The following is a 26,208-nucleotide window of genomic DNA, read 5'->3' as shown; positions in this document are numbered from 1 at the left end:
AGCTGTTGATCCACCGATGAACCTGACCGTTACTGACATCACGGATGAAGGGTTCAACGTCACCTGGTTGCCCTCTCCTGACCCTGACCTTCAGGGGTACGGTGTCGTGGTGTCTACGTTAGACGGAGTGACGGCTGTCAATCAGAGCACGTATCAGTCATGGCTTCAGGTGGTGGGACTGACACTGGAAACTGATTACATCATCAGGGTGACGGTGTTGGTTCTGTCCGGTGGGCTCTGGTCACAGAGCAATGTCACAACCACCGAAGCTACCACAAGTAAGAAGAGACTTGTTGCTGATTATTGGTGACCATGGCAATCAGATAATTAATACTTCATAGATTTGCCATGGCGATGGCATGGTCTAGTGTTGTAGCGACAGGTGCGTTTCTGAAGAAAACATGCACGGAAATATTCTGAAATATCAGAAATGGTAGGGCTATATTTTATATTATACCCCCTACTTATTTCATTAAGTCTGGAGTTAAACTAATTTCGGCCATGCATTTTTCAGTAATGAGCTCCTCTAGAGAGCTGGAGTTCGTTAACGTAACCGAAACGACGTCCATGCTGAGGTTCACCTGGGAGCCCCCCGATGCGGTTGTGACAGGATACCGCATCATGTACGGACAGGAGGAGGCGACAGAACAGCTCCACCCCTCCCCGGGTCCAGGAGAGAGATCTGCCCTGATCGTCGCGCTCGAGCCAGACACCATGTACAAGGTGGAGATCATCACCATCGGGCGTCGTCGAGAAAGCCTGTCGCTTGCCGGGCAGAATGCGACAGGTGAGTACTTGAGTGTTCTGCTGTGAAACACTCAAACTTGTGACTTTTGACCAGAAGACCTCTTTCAGATATCTTCCCTCTTATCGAGAAAAAGTCCTTTGTTGTAGGTGGTCCAGAACATATCTTTTGTCCACTTTGCAGAGCCCGACGAATGTGCGACACTGAATGCTTTCTGTGACCAGATCTGCACCAACGTCCCCGGGAGCTACAGGTGCTTCTGTCAGCGGGGCTTCGTGCTGATGCCAGACGCCCATGGCTGTCGAGGTAGGACACTGTTCCATCGTAATCCAGATAATACAGAGTCATGCCCGGATTAGCGTCGGGTTTGTGGGTAGATCTTGGGCATGGAACGATTAGATTTAATGTAATTTTTATTGAAATCGACCGGTTTTCCTTTGACGAAACATATCGGTAAAAAGTTAAAACCACACTGCATTTTTACAGTGATGTTATGACCAAATATCAACATCTGTTAAACAATATTTGGTATTGTTTCCACATTAATCGCTCAGTGTGCGGCCACTGCCTGGGCGGGGACGTCTACTGTGACACGATGTCGGGTGTCTGTTCGACTGGCTGTCAGGATGGATGGAAAACAAACCTTTGTAACCAAGGTATTTACTGTCGTTTGATTAAAAAAGCAACTTTGATTAACAGTACTGCTTCTTATTGAAAAAAAGTAGCAATTTTACTCTCTCTACCACTCGTTACACAATACGAATGTGGAACAAACAGTACAACCTTGTCACCTAAGAGTAAGTCTTTCGGCGCACGTGACTGCATTTCGTAGGCACAAGTTTTGCATACGTTCTCCGTACCAATTCAATGTAGAAGCTTCATTCATCTGGATTTGTAAATGGAAAAGCTGGTATCTAATGGAGACATACTGTCTATACCTGTTGTGTATTTCCTATCTAACCATTCCCTTCTGCAGCTGTGGAGCCGCCTAGCGACCTGTCCGTTTCTGACATCACGGATAAAGGGTTCATGATCACGTGGTCTCCTGACCCTGACCCCGACCTTCAGGAATACCGAGTTGAGGTGTCGAAGATTGACAGGACGACAGCTGTCAATCAAAACACGGAGGAGACATCGTTTCAGGTGTTGGATCTGTCGCCGGATTCGGATTACGTCATCCATGTGACGTCACTGTTCTTGACGGATGGTTGGCCGTCACAGAGCGACACGACTGTCATACACACATCCACAGGTAGGAAGAACGTTAACGTAGCTACATATCATAAATATTCAAATGTCAGACCTCAAATAGCTTTTTAAATACCATGGAATCTGACGGATAAAGGTTCGGTTGTAGATAAAATAGGGAAAGAAAGGGCAAATCGGAATTTGCTATGAAGAATTTTGTGCATAGTATTTCAACATTTCAACATTCAAAATTACCCTAACCCTACAGAGAAGACCTATGTCAGAATTATCAGAAATTTCATATTGTGAAAGATCATTGAAATTAAAAAAAAAGATTCTCAAGCCTGAACTCAACAGTAATTTCAACTGACGGTATATTTTCAGAGATGAGCTCCTCAACAGACCTGCAGTTCGTGGAAGTGACCGAGTCCATGCTGAGGTTCACCTGGGAGCCCCCCGATGCGGTTGTGACCGGATACCGCGTCATGTACGGACAGGAGGAGGCGACACAACAGCTCCACCCCTCCCCGGACCCGGCAGATAGATCAGCCGTCATCCGGGGACTTCAGGCACGCACCATGTACAAGCTGGAGATCATCACCATCGGAGCGCACCGACAGAGCGAGCCTCTAATCGGGTATGAAGCGACTGGTAAGTACATGACGTAACTGTAATGTTAGTGTTGAGATCAAGGCAAGATCGCCTCAGTACTGCCTATGCTATGGCCCATATTCACTTCATCAGGTTCCTAAATGGTGCACAGTCCAGGGCCCTGGTTTCTGCTCCCTTCGTATTTCGCAATGTGGCATGTAAAAGGTTTCAGTACCTTAAATGTTTTTCTACGTAATGTCTGTTTGCCACCCTTTCCTTGGTGCACTTAAACGCAATACAAAATAAAACCAGCATTGAGATAAATCTAACCAGTTGCTTGATTTGTGTGGATGGGTAACCTACATTGAGGTTAAAAGCAGACAGATACATGCAGCATTCTGCTGTTTGTTCCTCTTGTTAGCCGCCACAGTGACGACAACAACCGCTGCCTCTACCGTCAGGACAACTGTTTCCACCGACCGAACAAGTCTGATGACCACGTTTTTCATCAGCCTACTAACTTCAACTATACCGGCTGGGACATCGGAAACTACATCTACCCGGGAGCTGCTGAATCTCGGTAAGTTACTACTGTGTCCAAAACAGGTCCTCATCATAAATGTAGGCCCCGTGTAGCAACTGATCAGATATTTCAAACCGGTCTCCGGCAAAACTACAAGGCTAGGCCTACCCGTCTGCAGCGCGACCCATCTGGAATAAGACCTAAATTGGGACAGAACAGTTCACGCTACCATGATCGACAGGGAAAGCTGTGCCCTGAAGGAATCTTGGTACATTGCGTCAGACAAACCATTGAAGGCTATGGCGCTGTTACTTGTCACAAGATTCGAAAATGGATAAGAGTGCACTTGACTCATTCTTGCTTAGGTGGCGACCAATTGGACGATGACGAATCCGAAGACGACTCCTTGGCTACAACTAGTACAGCTACTACACTTGACGCGAACAGAGAAGGTAAGAGAGTATTTTTCAGTAACATGTAAAGGCATTGCTACACAAAGAATCGTTGTCACTAGAGTAACACTATTAAGTGCAGCTTTGCTGTGCAAGAAGCCTACCCGTTGCACCTGACAAGATTCTGTTGCTCGGTTTTGCTGTACAGGAATCGAGCAAACCAGCACAATCTCGCCTGTAGGCAGCAAGACAACGCCAGCAGACCAGCTGCAGGTTTGCATTACAAATGTTTCTGACGTTCCGGCAAGCATTTTATGGTAATATTGGAAGATATGTGGCTGCTGTCAATAGCTTTATGAACTGAAGAGCAAAGCGTTTATGTTCTACGGAAACTTGCAGAGTAAAAATTAATGTTGCAAATTATTCACCGCAATAGATTACATTATCGACGTTGGTTACATCATCAAATGAATTAAAGCTACGGATGTCATATGAATGGAAGGAAAGCATTTTATCTAAACTTTTTTTATGTAAACTTTAAGAACTTACTGCTTTTTTCCCCTTGTGATTAGGCACCAGACAACATCCTGGAGAGCATCTATGCAGACGCCATCTCCCCCAACCCACAGGACGTGCTTCAGAGGCTGGCTCAAGTTAGTCACATTCTGTACTTGCTGATATTTTAGCACATACCCCTGGGTAAGGTATTGTTCACAATGAATAAACAATAAATTCACAAAGCTCTATTTAAGATTGTATGACATTTTTTTCTTTGCCATTGTGTACGACAGGACTAAGTTCAAGTGAATCTAAAGATCGTTACCATTGTTTGCGATTGACCTTTATTTTGTCAGCAGTTTACACATTTACAGGACCTACTGATTCAGGATTATCGCCCTTAACAAACTCACATGATTATAACTGTCTATGGCAAAACTTTATCTTTTTTTCTGTGGGAAACTATCAGGTCCTCGACATATACATTATGAACATTTCTTGTTTGTTGGAAATATCTCATTTTTTGGTTGTGAAATGGAAATTTTTTTATCCAACCAGAACATTGCCGATGACCCTGGAGGTTCTGTTGAATTGGAACAGCCGACGTCAGCTGCCGAAGAAAAGTCACAGGTAAGAAACGCTTGAGGATATTTAAATCTTCCATTGTTGAAAGAATGTCTCCCGTTCTACGAGAGTTTTGGAATAGACGCCACTAATATCCTTGTTATCCGCTGTTGCAGGTGTGCATGAAGGCCATTGAAAGATTGGGATTTGAAACGAGCCGGGCCCAGACGCCGCAACGTGTGCAAGTGATATCCGAGTTATCATCACTTGTCATTACGTCATGCCCCGATATTCCTCAAGAGAACGCCTTCAAGGTAAAGATAGCACACGCAATTTTATAACAAAATGAATGATTCCAGTTTTTCATGTGTGCAGGTAATGACTTGTTTCTACAATTTGTAACGTTTCTTCTATTTGTTATATCTTCTTTAATGGTACAATTGCTGTGCCAAATATTCAAGGAAAATTTTATAAAATGTAAACTCTTTATGACTCCCAATAGAACACAGCACTAGGTGTTCTCAAGTCCATCACCAGCCAACTTAACAAACTGGACATGTCTGACCCTTCGACTATCGAGTCTGTGGGAGGATGTAAGTACCGAATACACTAGTCCTATGGTGGAAAGTTATTCTGTTGATTATTTGCTAGCTCGTACTTTAATATTAACGTATGGGAAAATGTCTTCACCATGCCCGATGTAAAGGACACAACAGTCTTCCCGATTCCCTAAGCAGCTCTGGTAAAGTCCATGGTGGCCTGTAATGTCTAACACGTGTATAACAGTCTTCCTGGTTCTTTGGCAGCTCTGGTAGAGTCCGTGGCGACCCTGCTTTATGAACCAGAGGAAGATTCAGAAGGGGATGGCGGGAATCTCCAGTCGTATCCGGTAGAGGACGATACTGTCTCCCCAGAGGAGCGCGCTCAGAAGGCAAAACAAAAGGAGGACGAACATCGAGCTGAGGTAAAAATGACTTATTGGTTCTTAGTCAAGGCTTCACTCTCCCCTTCAACTCTAACTCATTTCCACTCCATGGTGGTTTGATGTCTATGTTTACTTTTTATCTACTTTCCCGATAAAATTACCGTTTCGGGACCACCGACCCCTTTTTTTCTATTTCAATTGATGCTGAATATAATACCACAGACTATAGAGTAATATTTTTGACATACAATATACTAGCGTAGTATTTGAAACAATGACTCGCCTATTTGCCTGTACCTTCCACCTCTCGTAATGTTGTGTTTGTGGATCCGTACTAATGAATTAGTATTTCCATGGAGGTAAAAAGAGACTTTTTACCTCCATGGTATTTCTATTGCGTTCATTTTCATTCAAGGGGCATATGTCTACGGCTAGTCTCTCTAATCCAATGTTCTCTTTGACTATTAGAAGGAAAGTATGGTCCAGAAGAGTCACCAGGTCCTAGATGACCTGTTCAACGCCATTACCGACCCCATGATGCCTGGCGCCCCGCCGGTAACCCTGGACAGTACCAGCCGCGGCGTCACGCTGCGGGCCCAGAAGATTTTCGGCGCCAAATCTGGGAGCCAGGTGGTGCAGACGGAGGATGGGGGGTTCCAATTCCCATCCCAAACTGCACTTTTCCCGGAAAATCCACCTCACAACATCACCGTAAAGGTGGGTATCTGTATCTATATCAGTATTGGCAGTATAGCCGCCTTCCTTCCTTGCTGAGACAGTAATGAATTGTACTAGAGTCTGACTTTAAGAGAAGGTAATGAAACTGCAAACATTTAAGTTTTAGTACACGTATTGTTAACATGTTGTAAACATCGGCGCAATTCAGTTTTTTACTATGACTTATTTTAGTCTCAATGAACCAATCATCAATCGATCAATCATGATTTTGTTTGCCTTTCAGCTGACGCAGTACCAACAGAACCCATACACCTGGGGACATGGGCATTACCAGGCACGCTCGTCTGTCATGGAACTGACGCTTCACCGCAAATATTACAAACCCTTGGTCTTCAAGAACCTCACTCAGGACTTCATTATCACAATTCCCGGCAAGTCCGCAAACAAACCCGCGACAAAAACCATCACCTACCCTGTGCCAGGAAACAGAAGTTCGAGCTACCATTTGCTGAACCTCAACAACAGCGCAGAAGCATTCCTGGTTACCATCACCCCGCTGAACTCGAGTGTGGTGTACGGCGTGTCAGGCAGGTACGGCGGCCGCCCTGATGATCAGAACTACGACGTGTACATGGAGACGTACGTTCTTCCCGAGCAGTGTTCCCTGATGGAGACCCTCCTTGGTGATGGACATGACACCGACAAGACAAAGGCAAAAATGTTCATCAGAGGAACTACAGATCCAGCAGATTACTACGTCAAAGTCCAAGTGCGAGGCGAGTCTTTAGATGATTTAACGTTTGTTTGTATGTTAGACAGACTGAAAAGGGTAAATGGGTGCAGCCGACTGTATTTTCACCTTTACATTTTCATCGATATTAAATACTGAGAAACCAAGACACAAGTCGTAAATAATCATTGATATTTCTGAGTTTAATCAGCAGGTTCTGGCATTGTTGAAAGTGTTAAGTGTTTGTTACGTGATTCGTACGTAAACCTAAAATGTGTATTAAGTCTACTAAACAAACTTTTGGCGCTTTTGTGGTATTCAAACAGTAGTCTACAATGATTTTAATATTAGATGTGGGCAAATTTATATTCATGTATACCTATAAGTAAATAGGGACGGTGTTCTTTTCTTCAGGGCCGACGACCGAGTGCGACATCAGTAATCGAACGGATGAGAAGAATTCACACAGCAATGACTTTTACTCCTACCGGATCGAGTGGGCACGTCTGACCTGCGTCTTCTGGAGCATGCAGGAAGACTGGAGGACCAACGGCTGCACGGTGTGTACAAATGTTATATTCTAATGTCAAAACCGGTAGTGGTGTTTCAATATTTTCTCAACAGTTATGGTCGTGCTTAATATCTTACCGGAATGTTATTTTGATTATCTTGGTTTTATCCACAAGATTACTCTTACGCTTACTCTTCAGATTAGCGATCAGTCCACCTTTACCAGCGCCATCTGCCACTGCAACCATCTGACAGCGTTTGGAAGTGACTTCGCCACACCGCCGGACACGGTTGACTTCGGGTTGCTAACGCTCAGAGATTTACATGACAACGGCGCGGTTTTGACAACAATCTTCGTGGAGTTCTGCCTCTTTCTGCTCGCATTGGTCATAACGAAGGTTATTGACCTCAGATCAACGAGGAAGGTGGCTATTGTTATTGTTATTGTGTCATTAATGGTCTGAGACTTTATCGTGTTGTTGATTGAGTCTTTATATTTTGAATTCTAATTGTTCAATTTCTCCATACTTCCTTAAAGAAAACCCCTTCACTCAAACTGGACGACCTGCAGAGCGACTTTCGGTACCGCCTCCACATTTGGACAGGCGCTGCTAAGCATGCTGGGACGGAGTCCACCGTTGCCTTCAACCTGTTGGGAGATGCAGCAAACTCCGGTGTGAGAGTAGTCAACATCGCACAGAAGGTCGGGCATCAAATTTACTGGCGTCAATTGTTTTCATCTTAACGATATTCTCATGTATGACAACAGGTTCTGACAGCTTGAATATTTGTTGTTGTTTAGGTTTTTACCCAAAACAGTCAGGTGACTCTGACCTTCAGCACAGCAGAACAGCTGGGTAACGTGGAGCTGCTGCAGCTCATGCACGACGACAGTGGGGAGGGGAGCCGCGCATCGTGGCACGTGGACCGAGCAGCAGTGCAGGATCTCACCACTAAGAGAATGTGAGTTCCAAGACAAATGTATAGATTCATTCAATATAATCAATTATTACCTTCGCCAAGAAGGTTATGTTTTCAGTAGCGTTTGTGTGTGTGTATGTGTGTGTGTGTGTGTGTGTGTGTGTGTGTGTGGTTTAGCAAGATAACTCGAGAAGCAGTGGATGGATTGTAATGAAACTTGGTAGGTGGGTAGGTCTTCATGAGACCTAGAAATGATTAGATTTTGAGCCCCCTGACGGCTTTCCTAGGTACTGCAGCAGAACTTCCAGTTTTGATATCTCGTGATCTGGACGTGCTAGGGTCACGAATTTTGGATGGCAGATAGCTCTTGGAACAGGGAAGAAGTGACATGAGTTTGAATTCCCTAGCGGCTTGTTCTGGAACTGCAGGAGCATTTGTTGAAAAATTTTCGAAGGAGGATAACTCAAGAACCGGTTGACGGATTGTCTTGATTTTTGGTATGTAGGTAGTTTAACTGATGCTTGACATAATCAGATGACAATTATGCAAATCAGGAGCTATTTTGCATAATTAATGAGGAAATTCTATAAATCTGCTTTGTTCGATAATAGAACTATAAAAACACTTGTGACATCTACTTGAGAACGAGAAAAACATCTGGGGATATAGATTATGTAAATGAGGACCTAATTTGCATAATTAATGGCAATTTTTTATAATTTCATAGTTGTAACTGCTGGGAATTTCATATTTGTCACATCTGGAAGTTAACTGAAGGTGAACAACAATGAACATAATTTATTCAAATCATGACCTCATTTGCATAATTTATGAGGAAGTGCTATAATAGCCTTTTTGTTAAGATAAGGCCGTCATTGGGTGTAGAATATGATCAACTGATATAATCCATGCGATTGAGGCTCTTATTTCCAAAATCAATGATTAAAATTGTATAATTCGTCAACCGCAAGGGTTAACATCATTTGGCGAAGGTATGAGATCGTGGAACTCTTGTTTTATATATGAATGAAATATTATACACTTACTGTTGCGATGAAGTTAAATTATATATTTGAGCAGATGTCGGGCACGATGGCAATCCAGTTTTGCCGGATGTTTTGCTTTTGAAAGTCTAGTTTGCGCATCTTGCAGAGTACACTTGTGTACTAGTACATGTAATATCTTTATGTCGGAACCTTCACGCTTACAAAGTGAATTTGCCTTTTTTTTTATTTTGGAACAACAGGGCTTATTTCTTCTGTGGAGAGTGGCTGGCAGGTGACCGCGGGGACGGGCAGGTCGTGAAGACCTTTCCTGTCGCCTCTGAGGAGGACCTGCGATCCTTCGGGTTCCTGTTCCCGGCGTGTCTGCGGAGTAATCTGACTGAGGAACATCTCTTCCTGTCCGTCGCTATCATGCCTGAAGGTAACATTCGTGCGTGTCTATAACAGGTTTCTCACATGTTGAAATGAGGATATGACTTTGACTGAAATTGAAGGTCAGAAACAGAGGTAGTTCTCTAAAAAAACTAGAAAATATGTCATCATGTTTCCGGTTAGGTTCAATGAATATCATCAAGCCGACTTGCACTTACACAAAATGGAGGCAAACCTGGGCATTTTTTTCTATGGATGGGACGTTCATAGTGACATATATTCAACTTTTCTTTTGTTTCCTGCAAATGCAGTAAAAATTCCGATGTCAAATTCCACTCTAACTCATTTTACACGACACTGTTCCCGTACAGGAAGCTCATTTACCCGCATTGAGAGACTTGGCTGCTGCCTGAGTTTCCTCACCGTGTCCATGGTGTCCAGCGCCATGTGGTTGACCAATGGAGACGAAACCCAGGTTGTACAGGCCATCAACTTCGGCCCGTTCTCCTTCACCTTAAACACAGTTTACACGGGGATCATGACCAGTATCACCTGTCTTCCCGTTGTCATGGCAATAGTTCTGCTATTCCAGTACAGCCGACCGAGCAACAAGGGCGACCGCCGGGTCAGAGACGTGGAGACAGCCGACTCAGCTGAGGCACCCACACAGAAACGACCAGCCAAGGGCCTGCCACATTGGTGCAAGTACGTGGCCTGGGTGCTGGTGGTGCTGTCATCCCTGGGGTCAGCTGTCTTCACTATCCTGTACAGTCTGGAGTGGGGCAAGGAGAAGTCCGAGAGGTGGCTGTCTATGTACTTCATCACCTTTCTGGCGGACATCGTCCTTCTGCAACCTGTGAAGGTGACGAAAATTTTCATGTTTTAATGGTTCTAATGGAACATAATAATGCCATCGCACACTAGACCATGATGTAGAAAAATTGAAGATAGCATCTTCATTTTCATGATATATTGCGAGTTTTATCAAATGCCTATCAAAAGATAACTTACATGTCTTGCTCAATACTACTGTATAATATCTTTAGAACATGCTGTACAAACCTCGCAGCACTGCTAGGTAGTGTATTTTCGCATTTTCTCTTATCTACCTCGTGTTTAACAGGAGATTTCCACAAGATGCTCAAACGTAAACCCTTCATGTTGCAGATATTGGTTCTTGCGATCATCTTTTCAGCGATTTTCCAAAGACATACCATGAAGCTGATCTTTGAAAACGAGGGCGAGACTGTTTCCTTGGCTTCACAAAAGCGGACGGGGTTCGATTGTGAGTGATGCAAAATCATGCCATAATTTGGAAAATAAGATACATATAGTGTTGCAATTCGAACATAAGTGGTGTCTAAGGTGTAACATCGCCAAGACTGTACTCAAAAACATATTGCAGATCCTATGTTGCTCTACTTTGTGTGCAATTTTAAGTTCTGCCTCTAACTGATTTTACTGTATGTTGACTTTTAACAAAGGCAGTCGATTCCGGGTTAAGAAGAAAATGGAAAGACTTTCCGAAGTGTCCCTTGCGAACGTTGATGGTGCAAGAAAGAAGCGAAACAGAGACCGGAGAATCGGAGACGTTATTTGGGACATCATCCGGTCTTGTGCTCGTCTCCTGCTGGCCCTGACCATCATTAACGCACACCACAACATCAACCCGGCCTTCTATCAGACACAGAGCGCAGCCGACAACTTCGTGCAGTCTATAGATGAGGTAAACAGATCGGAGACTTAAAGTTTGTAGATATAAGTACGGTACTTTTAGTGCTTACTATCATCAGTGTTATAAAGCAATACTGATGATGATACATGTTACATGCACCTTTGTTAAAAGTGTTTGACAAAATACGGAAAATCCATAGGTATTTCATAGTTGAAAGCATTCTAATTTTAGAGTATGTTAATGATGTATGCATATATCCACATATTCTATCCTTCCAAAGGTGACGGAGCCCACTGGCCTCTGGTCCTGGCTGAACGAGACCGCCATGGAGGCCTTCTACCCGGAGACAACCTACAATGGCGCCGAGCCCCGCTGGTGGGAGAAGGTATTCACCGCTGACAGGCAGTCGGTCCTCGTCGCTCCACCTAGTCTGATACAAGCTCGAGTAAAGTCAGGTTGGTGGAACCGTTATTACGGGGGACTAAAAAAAAAATAAAGTAATGGACGTCTGAATAGTCTGTCCATCCTTATTTCCTTTTCGGGAACAGACTCGCGCAAAAACTGAAGAATTGTCAGAAAAATAAATGCATTTGCAGCTTACGTTCCTTTTTCTGTTATCTCAGGGCTGTGTAGTGTGCCTGCGGCAATGCCGTACATGTTTGATTGTACAGCGGCGTATGATGAAAACACAAAGGAGACCGGAGTGTTTCAGAAGGGGTGGAAAAGGGTCACCAATATGTCGGAGGTACAGTCAGAAGCCCCTGGATGGAGCCACCGCCTCAGTCATTACACAATCAAACCAGTCTTCGGTGTGATGTCGCAGTACTGGGGAGACGGCTTCAGTCTGGACCTGGGGAAATCTGCAGACGAAATGAGCAGCATCCTCACGGACCTGAAGGCCAATGAGTGGATCGACAAGCAGACAAGGGCCGTCCTTTTGGAACAAATTGTCTATAACGGAAACCTGGATATGTTCACATCTGTGGCGGTGGTGTTTGAATTTACTGAGATGTACGGAGTTTTCACCCATCGTCATCTGCACACCTTCCGGCTTCATCAACAGCAGGGGACGATCGGGTACATCTATGTCCTGATGGAAATCACTTACGTCATCATTCTCCTCTACTCACTGTGGAAAGAGGTGAAAACTGCGCGTGCAGGCGGCACGGCCTACCTGAAGAAGCCATGGAATATTTTCGAAATCGTTAATTTCCTCTTGGCATTCACTGCCATTGCCTTGTACGCCACTAACAGAGCCTATGGTTCGAAGGTCCTGGCGGCTTCCCAGCAAGGGAAAGGTGCGTTATTAATACATACACAAAAAAGTATCTTACTTGTGCAATATACCGAATCCTAAAGTCATTGAATTTCGGTGACAGCTTAGCAGTAGAAGGCTTCTAACGTATTTTGTTTTCGTTTAGATCAACTCCAATATCTCAGATCTGTGGTGAACATCAACCTGATCTATGGATGGCTGCTGTCTTTTCTTGCTTTCTTCAACATCATGAAGCTCCTGCGGCTGTTGAGGTTTAACCCACTCCTGTCCAAGCTGATGTCCGTGTTCCGGGGAATGGCGGTGGAGTTCTCGGCCTTCATCCTCTACTTCTTCCTCTGCTTCTCAGGATTTGGCATGAGCGCTTATCTCATGTTCGGTACCACAGCAACAACGTACAGGTTCGTAGTTTGATTAACTCCTAGTAGAGGTTTGGGTTTGGCTAATTTTTGGCGTGTTTTTAGACTTTTTTCGGGCTTCCTTTTTTGCACCGGTATCTTTATCGGTTGGCGTAAAAAAGACACCCGTGCAAGCCTGGTAAAATCCTTAAAAACACGCCAAAAAAATAGGCCAAAACCTCTGCTTGGAGAGTATAGTTTCATGACATTTGGGCTGTAGCAGATTTGGGAAGATGGCAGATCTCATGCAGAGCTGGAAACAACTTTGTTTTCTATTTTTCAGATCCATCAGCTCTTCCTTCTCCACGTTGTTCCAGATGTCTCTTGGGCTCTTTGACTACACAGAGCTGTGGGAGGCAAACCCAATCCTCGGTCCCATCTTCTTCATAACGTTCATTTGCTTCATGTTCCTGGTGCTGATGAACATCGCCATGGCGATCATCGACACAGCACTTCCCGATGTGCGGGACCATGTCATGGCTGAGGAGGACCGTTTGCTTCTCGAGGGCTTATGGGAGCGCTTCACCTCCCTGTTTGGGCTTCATCAAGTGCCAGTCACAGGTAATGGCGAATAACTTATGTTGTTCGACAAACAATTAGAAACTACATGGTAACACTCCCTTTCCACCAGACCAGAAGTAGATTTTTGTGACCCTTAACTTTGTAACTAGAACAAACAAAACATGGAAGTTTGCTGAGTGATCGGTCAAATATTTAAATTTGGGCTCATCGGTTGTAACCTCTATTGGAAAGGGAGTATTACTTGGCGACATCCGGTTGATTTTCACTTGCTTTTTTTTATCGAATTTTTACGTTGACATAATTGTACATTGGTACAGATGTGGACACCGTGGATAGGCTCCATGACAGCCTTATCGAGGTTGAGATCCAAGTTGAGCGGCTGTGGCTGAAGAGACAGTCACTTTTCAACTGCAGGCTAGTATGATTTGATACATGGACTGGATCTTCCTTGTTGTGCTACTGATTTTGCTTTTCCTCCTGCTTCTCAGCTCAACATTCTTCCTACAGTGAGCTGCATGAGACCGGACTGTAAGGTTTTATCCACTCACACCGCGATGGATCCCTACTCTTTTCGATCTGATCTTTATCGTGCTCAAGGTGTAGGTGTCCCCAAACACGGGACCCCCGACTTACGTCCCATCCGATAGAAAGTCCCTTGCCTAGCAAGGTCCTATTTGTTACCTGAGCCGAGTGGGGAAATTGGTGTTGATTGCCTTTTCCAAGGGCAAACACATTGATTGAGCCCTGCTAGGCATTCAAACCTAGAACCGTTTCCTTGCTCGAAGAGAGAGTGAATTTCCTCTTTAACTTGCAGAAAACTTACTTCGTTGTTGAACATGTTCATACAGGATAAAGAATGCGGACCTCCCTGCAGAACCTGACTTCGTCCCACCAGTCACGAATGTCTTCGAGGATGCAGCTGAGAAATCTCAGGCTCCTGGAGGAGACCTTCCGGTCATTGTGATCCGCCCTGCCTCCCACACAAACCGCGCAGTGAGCGGGTCCGAGAAGAACACACCGGCGGAGGCGGCTGCAAGTCCAAGTGACCGCTACGAAGAAGGAAACTCCACAGAGGACAAAGAGTCGGTTTCCCGTGCCAGTCAGTTTTCTACAGCGGCGGATAAACAGCAAGAAGCCATCGTATCTGAAGTGGGAAATCTCGAAAAAGTGGACATGCCCTCTAGCAATAAGGGGGATGAAAGTGTTGAAGGCAATGTTGCTCAACCCCTCGCCCAGATGCTAACATACAACCAGATCCAGGCTGCCCAGAGCCTGCTCCGGTGCCAGTACCCGGCACTCCAAGGGCTGGAGGACCCTTCAATCAGTCTCTACGAGGATTTAGGATTTGCAAAGATGATTAAAAAGGGGCTACAAATCCACCACAGCGGTAACATGCACTGGGTTCTGTCGTCTTACACAGACGGACAGGTGTGCCTGTATGACAACCTTGGCGTCGCCATGACCACATCTCTGCAGGTTCAGCTTTGTCAGTCTTACGCCGCGTTTGCTGACTCGGAAACAAACGTCCTGGCCGTCCAGTTACCGGAGGTACAGCATCAATGGAATGACAACGATAGTGGGCTGTTCGCCATCGCCTGGGCAGTGGACATCGCGGAGGGGCGAGACGTGAGAATGGTTGTGTATGACGACAAGAAGATGAGTAGCCATTTGGAGATGTGCTTCAAAGAAGGGAAACTCACACCGTTTCCTCGTCTGACCAGCCTCAGAAAGAAGGTCGGCCCAAACAATGCACATCAGATCTCACTGGTTTGCCACTGCGAACAAGTTGGGCGTCTTGGAAGGATGGAAAGGTGCAAGGCATGCCGGAGGATCTTTCATGTCAGCTGCCTGGGAGCTAGCCCTCCTCGAGGTGGCACGTGGGCGTGTGGCGACTGCACCGTTTAGATTAGTCGTCAGCACAGATTAAGTCTGCTGTCAGTAGAGTACTGTCTTCAGCACAGTTTAAAACTTTGGGTTCTCCTATCATGAGGAGTATTTTGAAGTTGTCTCTCCACAATTACTGCTGCTCAAGATTTGAGTTTGGGCGTAACTTTGTTGATATAGTCTTAAATAGGATAATGTCTATTTCAGGAAATTTACTTAAAATGCCTGTCAAGTACACTTACCTTTCTGTAGGTATGTAATGTATTTCATAGATACATAATTTGATATACATGTACTATATTAAGTAAGCTTATGCTATGTGTGTTAATTATTTAATTCATGTGTAAATACCTAAATACTACATGTATTCTTTGTATAGCAAGCGGTTTATGTACGTTTATGTTTTTTGCTTTTATATATGATGATATACAAGCTTATGAAATTATGTAAAAACACAAGAGTGCCCAGGATTTGTTGCATGTTACTAAACTAAATTCTTAACCTCTAGGTACGGTTATTGCAACAGCATCTCATTTCAACATGAATGTTTGAGATGTTGGTAAGGTACATTTGTGACCTCATAAAGTAGTAGACAGAAAACAACATTGTTTATATATTTTCTTTATATTAACCAGTTGCTCGTGTAAATATAAGAGATGCATTAAAAGACAAGCAGTGGCGGCTGGCATTGTAAAATCGAGTGACTTATCACTGCTAACTATCAATCAGTAATATACATGTACAGACAGTTGCTAAAAATAATCAATAAAAATAAAATCTCAGTACGTTTTCTATCGTATAGATGATGTACAGCACCAAGGACGAGTATGCTCTAGATACCACACAGACTATTGTATAGTCTTCTCATCTATTTGCCTTTCTGTGGATGGAGTTCATGTCTAACTCCAATCGTTGTATATAATGAAGAGCAGCATAATGTATTTAATGATAGAAGCTCCAGGCTGTACATTTGCTTTGTAATAAATTACTTTCTTCATCAATTGCACAAACGTCCTATACCATTTTTAACTGCATTTTTCAAATGCACAGCATGCAGGTTAGCCTTACTAGTACTGTGGATGGTGTTCAGCACCAAGGACAGGTTAGTGTCCTCATCTCACTGAGATGACCACGGATTATGCAGTTTGCCTTGGTATGGATGGTGTTCAGCACTAAGGCCAAGGACAGTTTTGCTCTTAATATCAAGCAGGTTACTGCACATTCTACCAAATCACTGCTGCTTCTGTTTGGCAGCTGTTTTCTTCCCACACAAAACTCGGCAGCAGCACCGACAGCAGAGCCACAGAAAAAGCCCTGCTGCCACCACTGCCATGCACAGCAGCGCCACCACGTCCAGCAGGTGGTACTGCAGCAGGCTAAGGTGGCGTGCCGCTGACTTGAGGTGCGGCAGGCCGCCATGTCTGATGACATGTTCGATCCACCAGACAGCGCGGTCCATGGGAGACTGCGGCTGGTCTTGCTGGAGCTGTGCCAGCCGTACGGCGTTAGATTTGTACCTGCAAAAACAGGAATAAGCAAAATAATGTCAACATGAAAAACATCTGTGTTGGTATTATTATCACATGTTCGTATGGTCAGACAATGATGCTAAAACTTTGTGATCTTATAAAGAGGGTACACAAAATATCAACTGACGTTTTATTGTTGGCGACCTCCATGATGGCTTCATAAAGGTCATCCGAGGTCATGGTGAAGATGTCCAAGGTGACTCCTGTTCCCAGGGTCTCCAGGTTGTTGCTGTTCCCATGCTGCTCTGCGAAGGCGGGAACTCTGACCATGGGCACGCCATGGAACATTGCCTCGTACACGGCGTTAATCCCGCAGTGGGTGATGAACAGACGCGTCTTCGGGTGAGCTAGAAACACAGACAGATGCCAAGATTATGGCTATAACTATCATTGGGAAAACATAATAGTCTCAAATTTCATCAGCATGGTGCAAAAAGCTCCAGATGTGAAGATTGTAATTTGAGACGTGACGCTTCCTTCAGAAGTGTATACATTTCAAGAACTGTATGGCTCAAAAGCAGGATACAAGTATGCCATAAAATTGAGTTGTATGTGTATTTATTGTCAGCTAGAGAGGAAGAAACACAGCAAAAACAGTTACTGTGTTTTTTCCCTTTCATCAGGTGAGAAATTGTCATGCAGAAAGGTGTTTCATCCTCATGACTTACCCAGCAAGTCATTCTGTGGAATCCAGTCCAGTATCAAGGTGTTCTTTCCTGTGTTTTTTGGCCTTTGACCTTGAAACTTCCAGATGACCTTGAATGGCACCTTTGCCAGGCCTGCAGCCAACATCTCAGCTTTTCTCCTGCCCATCACCTTGGCGTAGGACCCAAAGGACAAGACAACCACGCCAGCATCTCCTGACTCTTCAAGGAATCTTTCAAGATCCTGACATGTTGACAAGATAAAGAAAAGATATCAACTAATGGCTAATTGATTGTCATATTTCATCATTCGGATGTTTGTAATAGCTTTATTAAATTCTTTGTTTCTAAATGTAACACTAAAGTTACTCCAAATTAGGTCAGTGTATGTAACAATGCCAATGATCAAACAAATTAACTTAAAAGTTGATTAGGGATACTGGATAGATAAAAATATGGGAAAATGGCCTCTATTTCTAAAAAAAATACTACATTTGGTAAAGGACTGTACATGTAATTAGTAAGTATCCTTCAGTCTGTATCTAATAGGTAGGAGTTTGGGTGGGAAGAGTAACTTAAACACACAACAGGAATAGAGCCTACCTTAGGTAGGGGGTTGATGTTCTGCACGTGGTACCCACCAATGTAAACCATGTTGGGCATGGCAGGGTGAGGGGGGTGCATGATGAATTCCCCCCTCATCAGAAACAGGTCTGCCTCTGCCATCAGCTCCAGGATCGTTGTCTTGTACCCAAGAGCACGAGACGCTATCGGCCCGAACCTGATGATCATAAAGGTGATGATGATGATAAAGGTCATGGTAATGAAGATGGTGGTGTTGATTGTGGTGATGATAGTTATGATGATGCTGATTGTGATGATGGGTAATTGACGATGATGATGATATTGTGACAATGATGGTCATGGTGATGATGGTGATACTGATTGTGATGATGGTGACGATGATGGCTATGGTGATGATGATGGCTATGGTGATGGTGATTGTGATTATGGTTATGGTGATGATGATGGTGATATGAGTGTGATGATGATTGTTATGGTGATGATGGTCATAATGATTGCGTGATAAAGGTAACCTCAATCATAGTGGATTTTCATGATGTGTAGAAGGACTTCAGTAGATCAGTATTATTTCAGTTACGTACCTGCTAGTGTAAGCCGACATGAGTGCTCCAGCAAAGCAGTGCCAAAAACAGGTTCTTCAGCCTCTGTGTGAAGTCTGTTCTAAAGGAGTAGAATGTTGCTATCGGTACAGGCGCTTGGGTGGCGTACTCCAGGAAACCTGGCATGATGTGGGGAGCTTGCATGATGACCAGTGGTATGTTCAGTAGTCTAGCCACGATGTTACCGCAAGTCATGGCAGGATCGATGATCAAGATGTCAAAGTTCATCTGTTGTAGTTTGGAGATGAGTTTCTCATCGAAAACAAGCACTTCACATTCCTCGACCCCGATGGGGCTAGACGTGGTGATCTTGAAAGCCTCGTAGGCGAATGTCCACGTGAAGTCGAGAACCGATTGATTCTCATTGTCACCAAGTGACAGTTGCACCTGCAGATCGATCATGCTGTCAAAGAAGTCGCCCTCTAGTGGAACCTGGGTGAACAGCATTGCACAGGAAGTTATGCCGCGTGACTTTGATTCATGACAACATTTTCCTACAAGACCTCAAATTTCATGATATTGTGAAAAGTATTCCATTAGCAACAAGTCATTATATAACCTGTGCATTCCACTGTGGAAGGCCCTGATCATTTGGAGGGCTGCTTAGTAATAAGAGACGGGTGTTCAATCAGGCTAGTCACACTAACACAGTAACTAGTTAGTAATACGTACTTCAAACCTCTCCAGGTGGATCTTACGCCTGGTAGGAGTGTTCAGCACCTTCAGCTGGTTGTCATACAGATTAGAGGGGACCAGGGACACCACGTCATGTCCTTTACTGGAACAAATACATGTAACGTTAGGTTACATGGCTTTAGATTTGAAGTTGCTAGAAATTTCAAAATGCATTACGTTACATGATCAAACCCTTCTCTAGGTTGAGCTACAGGTGAGACTTACCTGACCAGACCCTCCGCCAGGTAGACCAGGTTGAGCCAGTGACTGCCGCTCGGCCCCATCATCAACACCTTACCGGCCCCGGCAGGACCCGTGAGACTAGTAGAGCACAGGAACAACAACAACAAACAAACAGCCGACATCTTTTCTCCTTAAACCGCAGACCGGCTTACAATGAGTTACGTATAACCCAGCCAAGGCAAATGACCTGCAATGACCCATAGTTCACGCGGAATACGTAATGAGGTGGCGGGGTTACCACGAAAACTGTTTTCTGAGTTATGAAACACACTGACACACACAAACAACCTCCATTTTTCATAGCAATAACTGTTAACTCTGTAATAATAATTGATTGGTGGAATGATAGATTGATTGATTGTAAATTACGTTCTCATTGCTTACCTTATGCGCGTCGTGTAACAGTTACAGTTTTCTCAACAGCTTAACGGCGACACCAGGTGACTGCCGGGAAAACAGCAGCCATCAGACAGACGAAGTTTTTTCAGCATTTCTGGAGGAAAAATATTTTGAATTTTCCATGAATAGTTCCGTCCGCACACACCCGTGTTGGCGTGGTTCCGTCCATCCCCCACTAGGCTTTGCGGATGAGGAAGTGCGCAGTGCGCCTGTGCAGATTGGCCAAAAATCAATATTTCTAATTCATGTTTTTGCGGGCCAAATATCGGAAGGCGGAGGCCATATTTCGGTAGGACAAGATGTTGGAGCCCAGCTCGAGCGAGGAGGAGTCGGAGCCCGAGGTTGTTGAGAACACCGAGGTCTTATCCATCCCGGACGGCGGGAGTGGATACGGGGGAAGTCAGCAGAGCGGCATCGGCAGCAGGCGCGATGTCTCCCCGGGCAGCGACAACTCTCTGGCCGCCGGATCCAGGTGAGGCTACCGCCTGGGCCCCTCGGGCTCGGACGGACATACAAATCACGTCCTAAAACTCTGCTGTGATTGCCGTGCAGTTGTCGTGATTTAAACGGCGAGTTTTGTGCGTCAGATTAAATGCATAGAGTCGTAAAGAACGTGCTTGACCCGGCTAGCAGGTGTTTATACACACACGGTACGTGTTTTTGCCTCCCACGTATCAAAGATTCAGGGATGTGCCAAATTCATGCGAACCAAAAAGCCGCTCGGAGATTATAGATCAGTCTTCCGTGATAGCAGGACAAATATGTCAAGGTCCTAATTCAATTGGCAAAAATTACGGAACTGTTTCCTGTCTGAAGAGTCGCCTACGACAGGTGTTATTGTTATCCAATGAATCGTGTAATTATGCGCAACCTGTAAACATAACGTTCCGTATGTCCTCGTATATATGGCGTTTAACGGTCGCGTTTTTAACTCTATATTTTCCATACTCGGTCCCAAGTATTGTCATAAAGTAGAATGAAGACTAATAAAAAGCATGAATAAATGTGTGAATTACGATCATTGCTAGCGGCCTAGCCTGGGCTGCAGTCAGTTCAGAAAATGGGCGGAACGCGTTTCGTTCAGCTTCCTTTACTAAAAACACATTAAAGGACGTCCAGACATCCTGGTGGCTCTGAATTATAGCAGCATGGTTTTAAATTCGCCTGTTGTTATTGTGCCAGGCAAGGAGCTGATTATCTTGTATCAAACTGTAAACGTGACAAGTATCAGGCGTTGTTTATTTACATGTACAGTGCAACTTACTGATATTGGGTTTCTTGTGGACATTGCATCACATTGTCGTGTTGTTGTATAAAGAGGGGCGGTTCATTGAAAGGCGGTGTGGGGGGTGGTGGTGTTTAATTGAATTACGGAGTACATTGTGTTTTTGCTATGTGGGGTTTTTTGTTTTAAATTTGAATTCAATTGTTTTTTTTATCAAATTTGATTTCATTTTTCCTATACAGTTGATGGTTTTTTTGTTGCCCAATGAGGCCAAAGGTTATCCATTAAGGATCACTCCTGTGGATCAGAAGGTCATGGGTTTAACCCTGTGTATAAAGCAGGGCATACATTTGGCTTGTTTAAGAACTTGAAGGTACTTCTTTGTCAAGTGTCAGCCAAAAAAGTAAGGACTGATAGAGGGAGAGTAGCTCAGAGAGGGAGAAGTCTGCCTTCTCTGATTACCTCATTTCTCTGTCTGCAGCTCACGGTCCGAGTCCATCCGGCCCTCCTCCCCCTCTCCTTCGATTGTCAGCGAGAAGGAGAAGGAAGACCTTGAGAAGCTGCGGGAGGAAGAGGAGGAGAGGAAGAGGAGGCTGCAGCTCTATGTCTTTGTCTTGAGATGCATCGCGTACCCCTTCAACGCCAAGCAGCCCACGGACATGGCCCGCCGACAGGCGAAAGTCACCAAGCAGCAGCTCCAAACCATCAAGGAGCGGTTTGGCTCGTTCATTAATGGTGACACGCAGATCGTGGCAGACGAGGCGTTCTGCAATGCCGTGCAGAGCTACTACGAGGTCTTCCTAAAGAGCGATCGTGTGACGCGAATGGTGGCCTCGGGCGGGTGCTCGTCCCACGATTTCAGGGAAGTGTTCAAGAATAATATTGAGAAGAGGGTGCGCGGCTTGCCTGAGATCGATGGGCTGAGCAAGGAGACTGTGCTAAGCTCGTGGATGGCGAAGTTCGATGCGATATACCGCGGTGAGGAGGACCCTCGGAAGCAGCCGACGCGGATGGCAGCGGCGGCTGCATCCGAGCTGATCCTCAGTAAAGAACAGCTGTACGAGATGTTCCAGCAGATCCTGGGAGTGAAGAAGTTCGAGCATCAGCTGCTCTACAACGCCTGCCAGGTACGTGGGTATCCAGTCCTATCCCAAATTAGAATTGTACAGTCATGTACATGTAGCTGTTACATGGAAATAGATTTTTGACCAATAGCTGCTCTACAATGCTGTAGTACATGTATGAAAACAGATACAAAGTCCCCCCATCCCATATCTCGGGAGCCTCATCTGAATGTAGCTGCGAGCTTAGCATTCCGGTGATAAATATCATGGAAATGACCTTGGCTGTGTTTGACCTGGGCTGTGTCTATTGTATCTGGTCACATGATTGTGACCTTGTGCAGGGATGTTGCGCGTGTCCTTGTACATTGGTGATATAACTGGTTCTAAAAAGTAGAATTATAGCTTTCCTGGTATGATATCTGTATTTGAAATCTCAGTTGTGTGGAAGCTTCACTCAGGAGCAATCTGCATGTCGTCGCCATGGAGACTCCATGGTTACTCGTGAGGTGCTTTTGTATGCCTGGGAGAAGGTCGGCTCTACCATTCTGGACAAATTATTGGGGTGTTTGGCATGTCACACTAATGATTACTTGATAGAAAAGTAACATAGAGTCATTATAGTAAGAGTCATTATGAAATTTGGCAGTCCAGTGTTATTCTTTGGTTGTTATCTTTTTGTTATTATTAGGCCACACTGACTTAATTTATAGATGATTTCCTCTGAAGACCCCCAAACTAGTGCACGCAGGCAAATAAAAAAAATCCACTTCCAGTGAAAAAAAATACTGCTAAACCACATGAATACAAAGCTGGTATTCTGAATTTTCGGAAGTACATAGTGACTTTTATGACAAGCCAGCACATGTTGGCCTTTTTCAGCATTTGTGAGTCCTCCGTAGTTACAGCCGGGCCCCTATTGACGCTACCTACCACGGACTACGGAGGATGGCACCAAGTCTCGTCAAGATTTTTTTTTACTATTTTAGAACAGGCGAAAATCAATGTGCGCGCAGATGTCATCCATAAAATTAAATCAGTGTGGCCTTATGCATTTATGTAAGATTTTATCCCCTTTGGTCCCCAAAATAAAGTATCACAAGATCTATTTCATTTTATTCCTGAATGTCCAAGAACCAATGAAATGCCCTTGTGCCCTGCATTGTGATTGAGGGATGCTGACATGTTTTATTGTGGCTCATAGATCAATAGCCACACCTGGGACAGGTAGGTACACGGGGCAGTACTCACCCAAACATACAGATCATCACAGTTCACACCCGCACATTCTCAAGTTCATGGAATAAACTACCCGGGTATGTAAAAGAACATCAAGGAATTACCAATATGATAATGAAAAAGCATACTTTATTACGTACAACAAATGTAGATTCCATCAGCCCTAATCCATTGTAAACCCTGGACAGGACAAATAAATACTGTAATGTCGTATGTGTGTTTTATGTACTGCTTTGTAAAATTTAATTTGAAAAAATAGAGAGGTGTATTGTGATTATCACACTCCTAGAATCTTACCTTTAAGTTAGAACATGTATGTTGTTCTGTTTTACTATGAATAGAATGGTATATATATATCATAATTGTTATATAGTTATGTTTACCAATTTGCCATACATTGTACCTGTTATAATTGTTGCAAACAATAAAATTAGAATTACAAAAAAAAAAAATACCACTGAGAATGATGAACTGGACCTTCCTCCTGCTTGGAGATGAGTGCCCTCATACTGAAGGTAGGTTTTACTGGTTAAATGATACAGATAAATACAGATACATCTAGTGTTCCCATTTACAGTGTTTCCTTTTTCTCTACTGATCGGTTCCACATGAAGGCTGTCGTGATGTTATTATCCCTGACGTTCTGTCACTCTAATCATCGTCACTAATTAACCAGGCCCTTCCTGGAGAGCGAGGCAGGCCGTGATGGATGGAAGCTCGTTAGAAAATGTCCCCATCAGAATGGAGTGATGGAAAATCAGTCTTCTACCTGATGGAGACATGAATTTTTTACAATTGTCTTGAGTTTTGTGGCTTAACGAATGTGTGTTCTGGTGTGTCAACATTTCAAAGTAAGAAAACAAAAAGAAAAAGATAATGCTGAGAGTGAGAGGAGCATTCCTAAACAGTTGAACCTTGAGTCCTGAACGGGGACATATGGGATGTCTTCACAGGAAACAATGGGCTCTTATTAAAAGTGTTAACATTAATCACACAGTTTGTCTTGTGGAACAATAAACCACAAAAGAGTCCCTTTCACTGACATGAATAGCTTCATCAGGGCTATACAATGTGTAACTTATCAATACTTAGGTTAAGTTACTTCCCATAGGGTAAAATTTTTGTCAGTGTCTTTTACTAAATGATTGACAGAAAAAAATTAAAAACCAATCTCTGATGCTATTTCCTGCTTGCCCCTGAAAAGGGAGAAAGCTGAAATTCTTTTACATGAAACTGTTTTGCGTCAGCTTCTCCCATGGGACAATTTTGTCACCCAGCAGCTGATAGCAGACTCTGTTCATGTGGAATTCACGGAAAGGTCACCTCTTCCTTTCCTGTCAGGGGTTTTCTAAAGGCCAATTATCGACTTTACAACATACATTCAGATTCCTAGGGCACAAAAGACATTTTTCTGTTATCTGTACCTGATAGAATTTTACCAGTAAAATGTCTTTCTCCAAATGATATCTAAGCTGCTATTCCTGCCCAACTATTACAGTATACTACGTCTTGTATAATCGTCTGAGCTGGAAGATTTAGTACATTGTATATTACATTGTGAATTAAACAAATCATTCTTTATTCATTCTTTACAGGTTTCTTAAATCATGTGAATACAATATATGTGATAATGATTTACTTGTATGCATTACTTCTGGTGGCAAAATAGTGGTAGAGTCATCCGTGACTATCATGTTTTGCTTCAAACCTAAATTACTGCAGTGGTGTTTGTGTTTATACGAATGTATTTGGGAAGGTTGTATTGTTTGTATTTCTCTGTTTTGTATCATACATGTCCTGGTGTGTGGGAGGTCACACTGTGTTGTTGATCGTTTTATTGAACCAGAATGTAAACAGGCTGCAAAACGTATAAACAAGCTTCAAAACAATCTGCTCAGATTTGTGTCCTGAACTTTTTGTTACCAAAACAGCAAAATGTCTCAGTGGAGTTCATTGATCCTGATTGTTCACTGAACTTAAAATACAACGTGGATGAAGATAAAAGCGGTTTCTTTGGGTTTTATCCAGATTTTTTGTTTAGAGGCCTCGGGGTAAACTGTGTGTAGCAAGATTGAACCTTCCCCCACATTTCATGTTGATCTTCCAGTTCAACTCTTATTTATTTTGTTGTTCAATCCATGTCCAAGAAACAACAGAATGATATTGGTGTGACCTGAAGTTGCCAGTCAGGGCTTGTAATGCAGCATGCAATTTGCACAAAATATTTCTGGATGGCAGATGAAGATACAGAGATGCAAAGTTGCAAGTGCCAGAAAAAAAAAGGTTTTGAGCCCACCGAGCCTAAGTCTAATTAAAGTATAAAGGACAGGAGTGTTAGAACATTTATATTTCTTCCCATTTTTACTTCAGTGATAAGTCCACAAAAGGTCAATATTTAAGGACCAGTCTGTATTATTTCTCTCCTCAGCTAAGTCAATTGTACTGTAGCCTTAAGCCCCCTCTCGTTTTGTCAATCGTTACTGCCAGCTATTAAACCCAAGGCCACCTCAACAGGGAATAGAGCCTAATTCAGGAGTGTCCCTCCCAGCCTAATGTTTTCATTATGTTGGATCTCTATTCAAGAATATCCGATAAACAAGGAAATATATTGGTGAG

The 26,208-nt window shown here is 43.8% G+C and overlaps 3 protein-coding genes across 23 annotated transcripts in view; 2 read left to right on the top strand and 1 right to left on the bottom strand.

Annotated features, from left to right (window-relative positions):
- Positions 1-13: 13 nt before the first annotated feature.
- LOC109476947 (polycystic kidney disease protein 1-like 2) lies at positions 14-15,414 on the top strand. Its single transcript, XM_019777964.1, has 28 exons — positions 14-278; positions 515-787; positions 929-1,051; positions 1,722-1,997; positions 2,318-2,597; positions 2,986-3,104; positions 3,413-3,499; positions 3,648-3,712; positions 4,012-4,092; positions 4,496-4,567; positions 5,004-5,094; positions 5,308-5,465; positions 5,895-6,143; positions 6,388-6,880; positions 7,249-7,394; positions 7,545-7,769; positions 7,883-8,047; positions 8,147-8,307; positions 9,512-9,690; positions 10,013-10,503; positions 10,809-10,926; positions 11,126-11,367; positions 11,597-11,771; positions 11,940-12,614; positions 12,738-12,990; positions 13,271-13,548; positions 13,827-13,923; positions 14,358-15,414. Exons 1-28 carry the CDS (start codon positions 17-19, stop codon positions 15,412-15,414), a joined length of 6,891 nt encoding a protein of 2,296 aa, XP_019633523.1. The 5' UTR covers positions 14-16.
- A 335-nt stretch (positions 15,415-15,749) lies between these two features.
- On the bottom strand, positions 15,750-19,916 carry LOC109477320 (UDP-glucuronosyltransferase 1-1-like). The gene is given in 8 exon segments (XM_019778500.1): positions 15,750-16,910; positions 17,050-17,269; positions 17,591-17,810; positions 18,170-18,347; positions 18,733-18,779; positions 18,781-19,182; positions 19,423-19,528; positions 19,651-19,916. Coding segments are annotated over 8 exon segments (1,599 nt in total). The 5' UTR covers positions 19,791-19,916; the 3' UTR covers positions 15,750-16,624.
- Positions 19,917-20,268: 352 nt separating this feature from the next.
- The window catches only part of LOC109477317 (calcium-dependent secretion activator 1-like), a 73,560-nt gene continuing 67,620 nt past the window's right edge, over positions 20,269-26,208 (top strand). For 10 of the 21 annotated variants that reach the window (XM_019778493.1, XM_019778498.1, XM_019778487.1 and 7 more), the window contains exons 1-2: positions 20,327-20,539; positions 21,774-22,419. In XM_019778493.1, coding sequence (XP_019634052.1) covers positions 20,367-20,539; positions 21,774-22,419 — 819 coding nt within the window. In that variant the 5' untranslated portion in view covers positions 20,327-20,366. Of the gene's footprint in view, positions 20,540-21,773; positions 22,420-26,208 lie in introns of all 21 variants that reach the window. The other 11 variants (XM_019778499.1, XM_019778495.1, XM_019778496.1 and 8 more) reach the window with 3 other exon arrangements.

The sequence above is a fragment of the Branchiostoma belcheri genome, unplaced genomic scaffold (genome assembly GCF_001625305.1).
Source record: "Branchiostoma belcheri isolate BF01 breed outbred unplaced genomic scaffold, Haploidv18h27 scaffold4, whole genome shotgun sequence".
Lineage (NCBI taxonomy): Eukaryota > Metazoa > Chordata > Leptocardii > Amphioxiformes > Branchiostomatidae > Branchiostoma > Branchiostoma belcheri.
The sequence above is the reverse complement of the archived record's forward strand: the minus strand, read 5'-3'. Positions and strand labels throughout refer to the sequence as shown.

Bases quoted from the DNA above. Each gene is read 5' to 3' on its own strand.
- LOC109476947 (XM_019777964.1), top strand. From the start codon at position 17: ATGAACCTGACCGTTACTGACATCACGGATGAAGGGTTCAACGTCACC. The intron at 3,105-3,412 runs GTAAGTTACTAC...ATTCTTGCTTAG, and splicing joins CCGGGAGCTGCTGAATCTCG to GTGGCGACCAATTGGACGAT. The intron at 13,924-14,357 runs GCTAGTATGATT...ATGTTCATACAG, and splicing joins CAGTCACTTTTCAACTGCAG to GATAAAGAATGCGGACCTCC.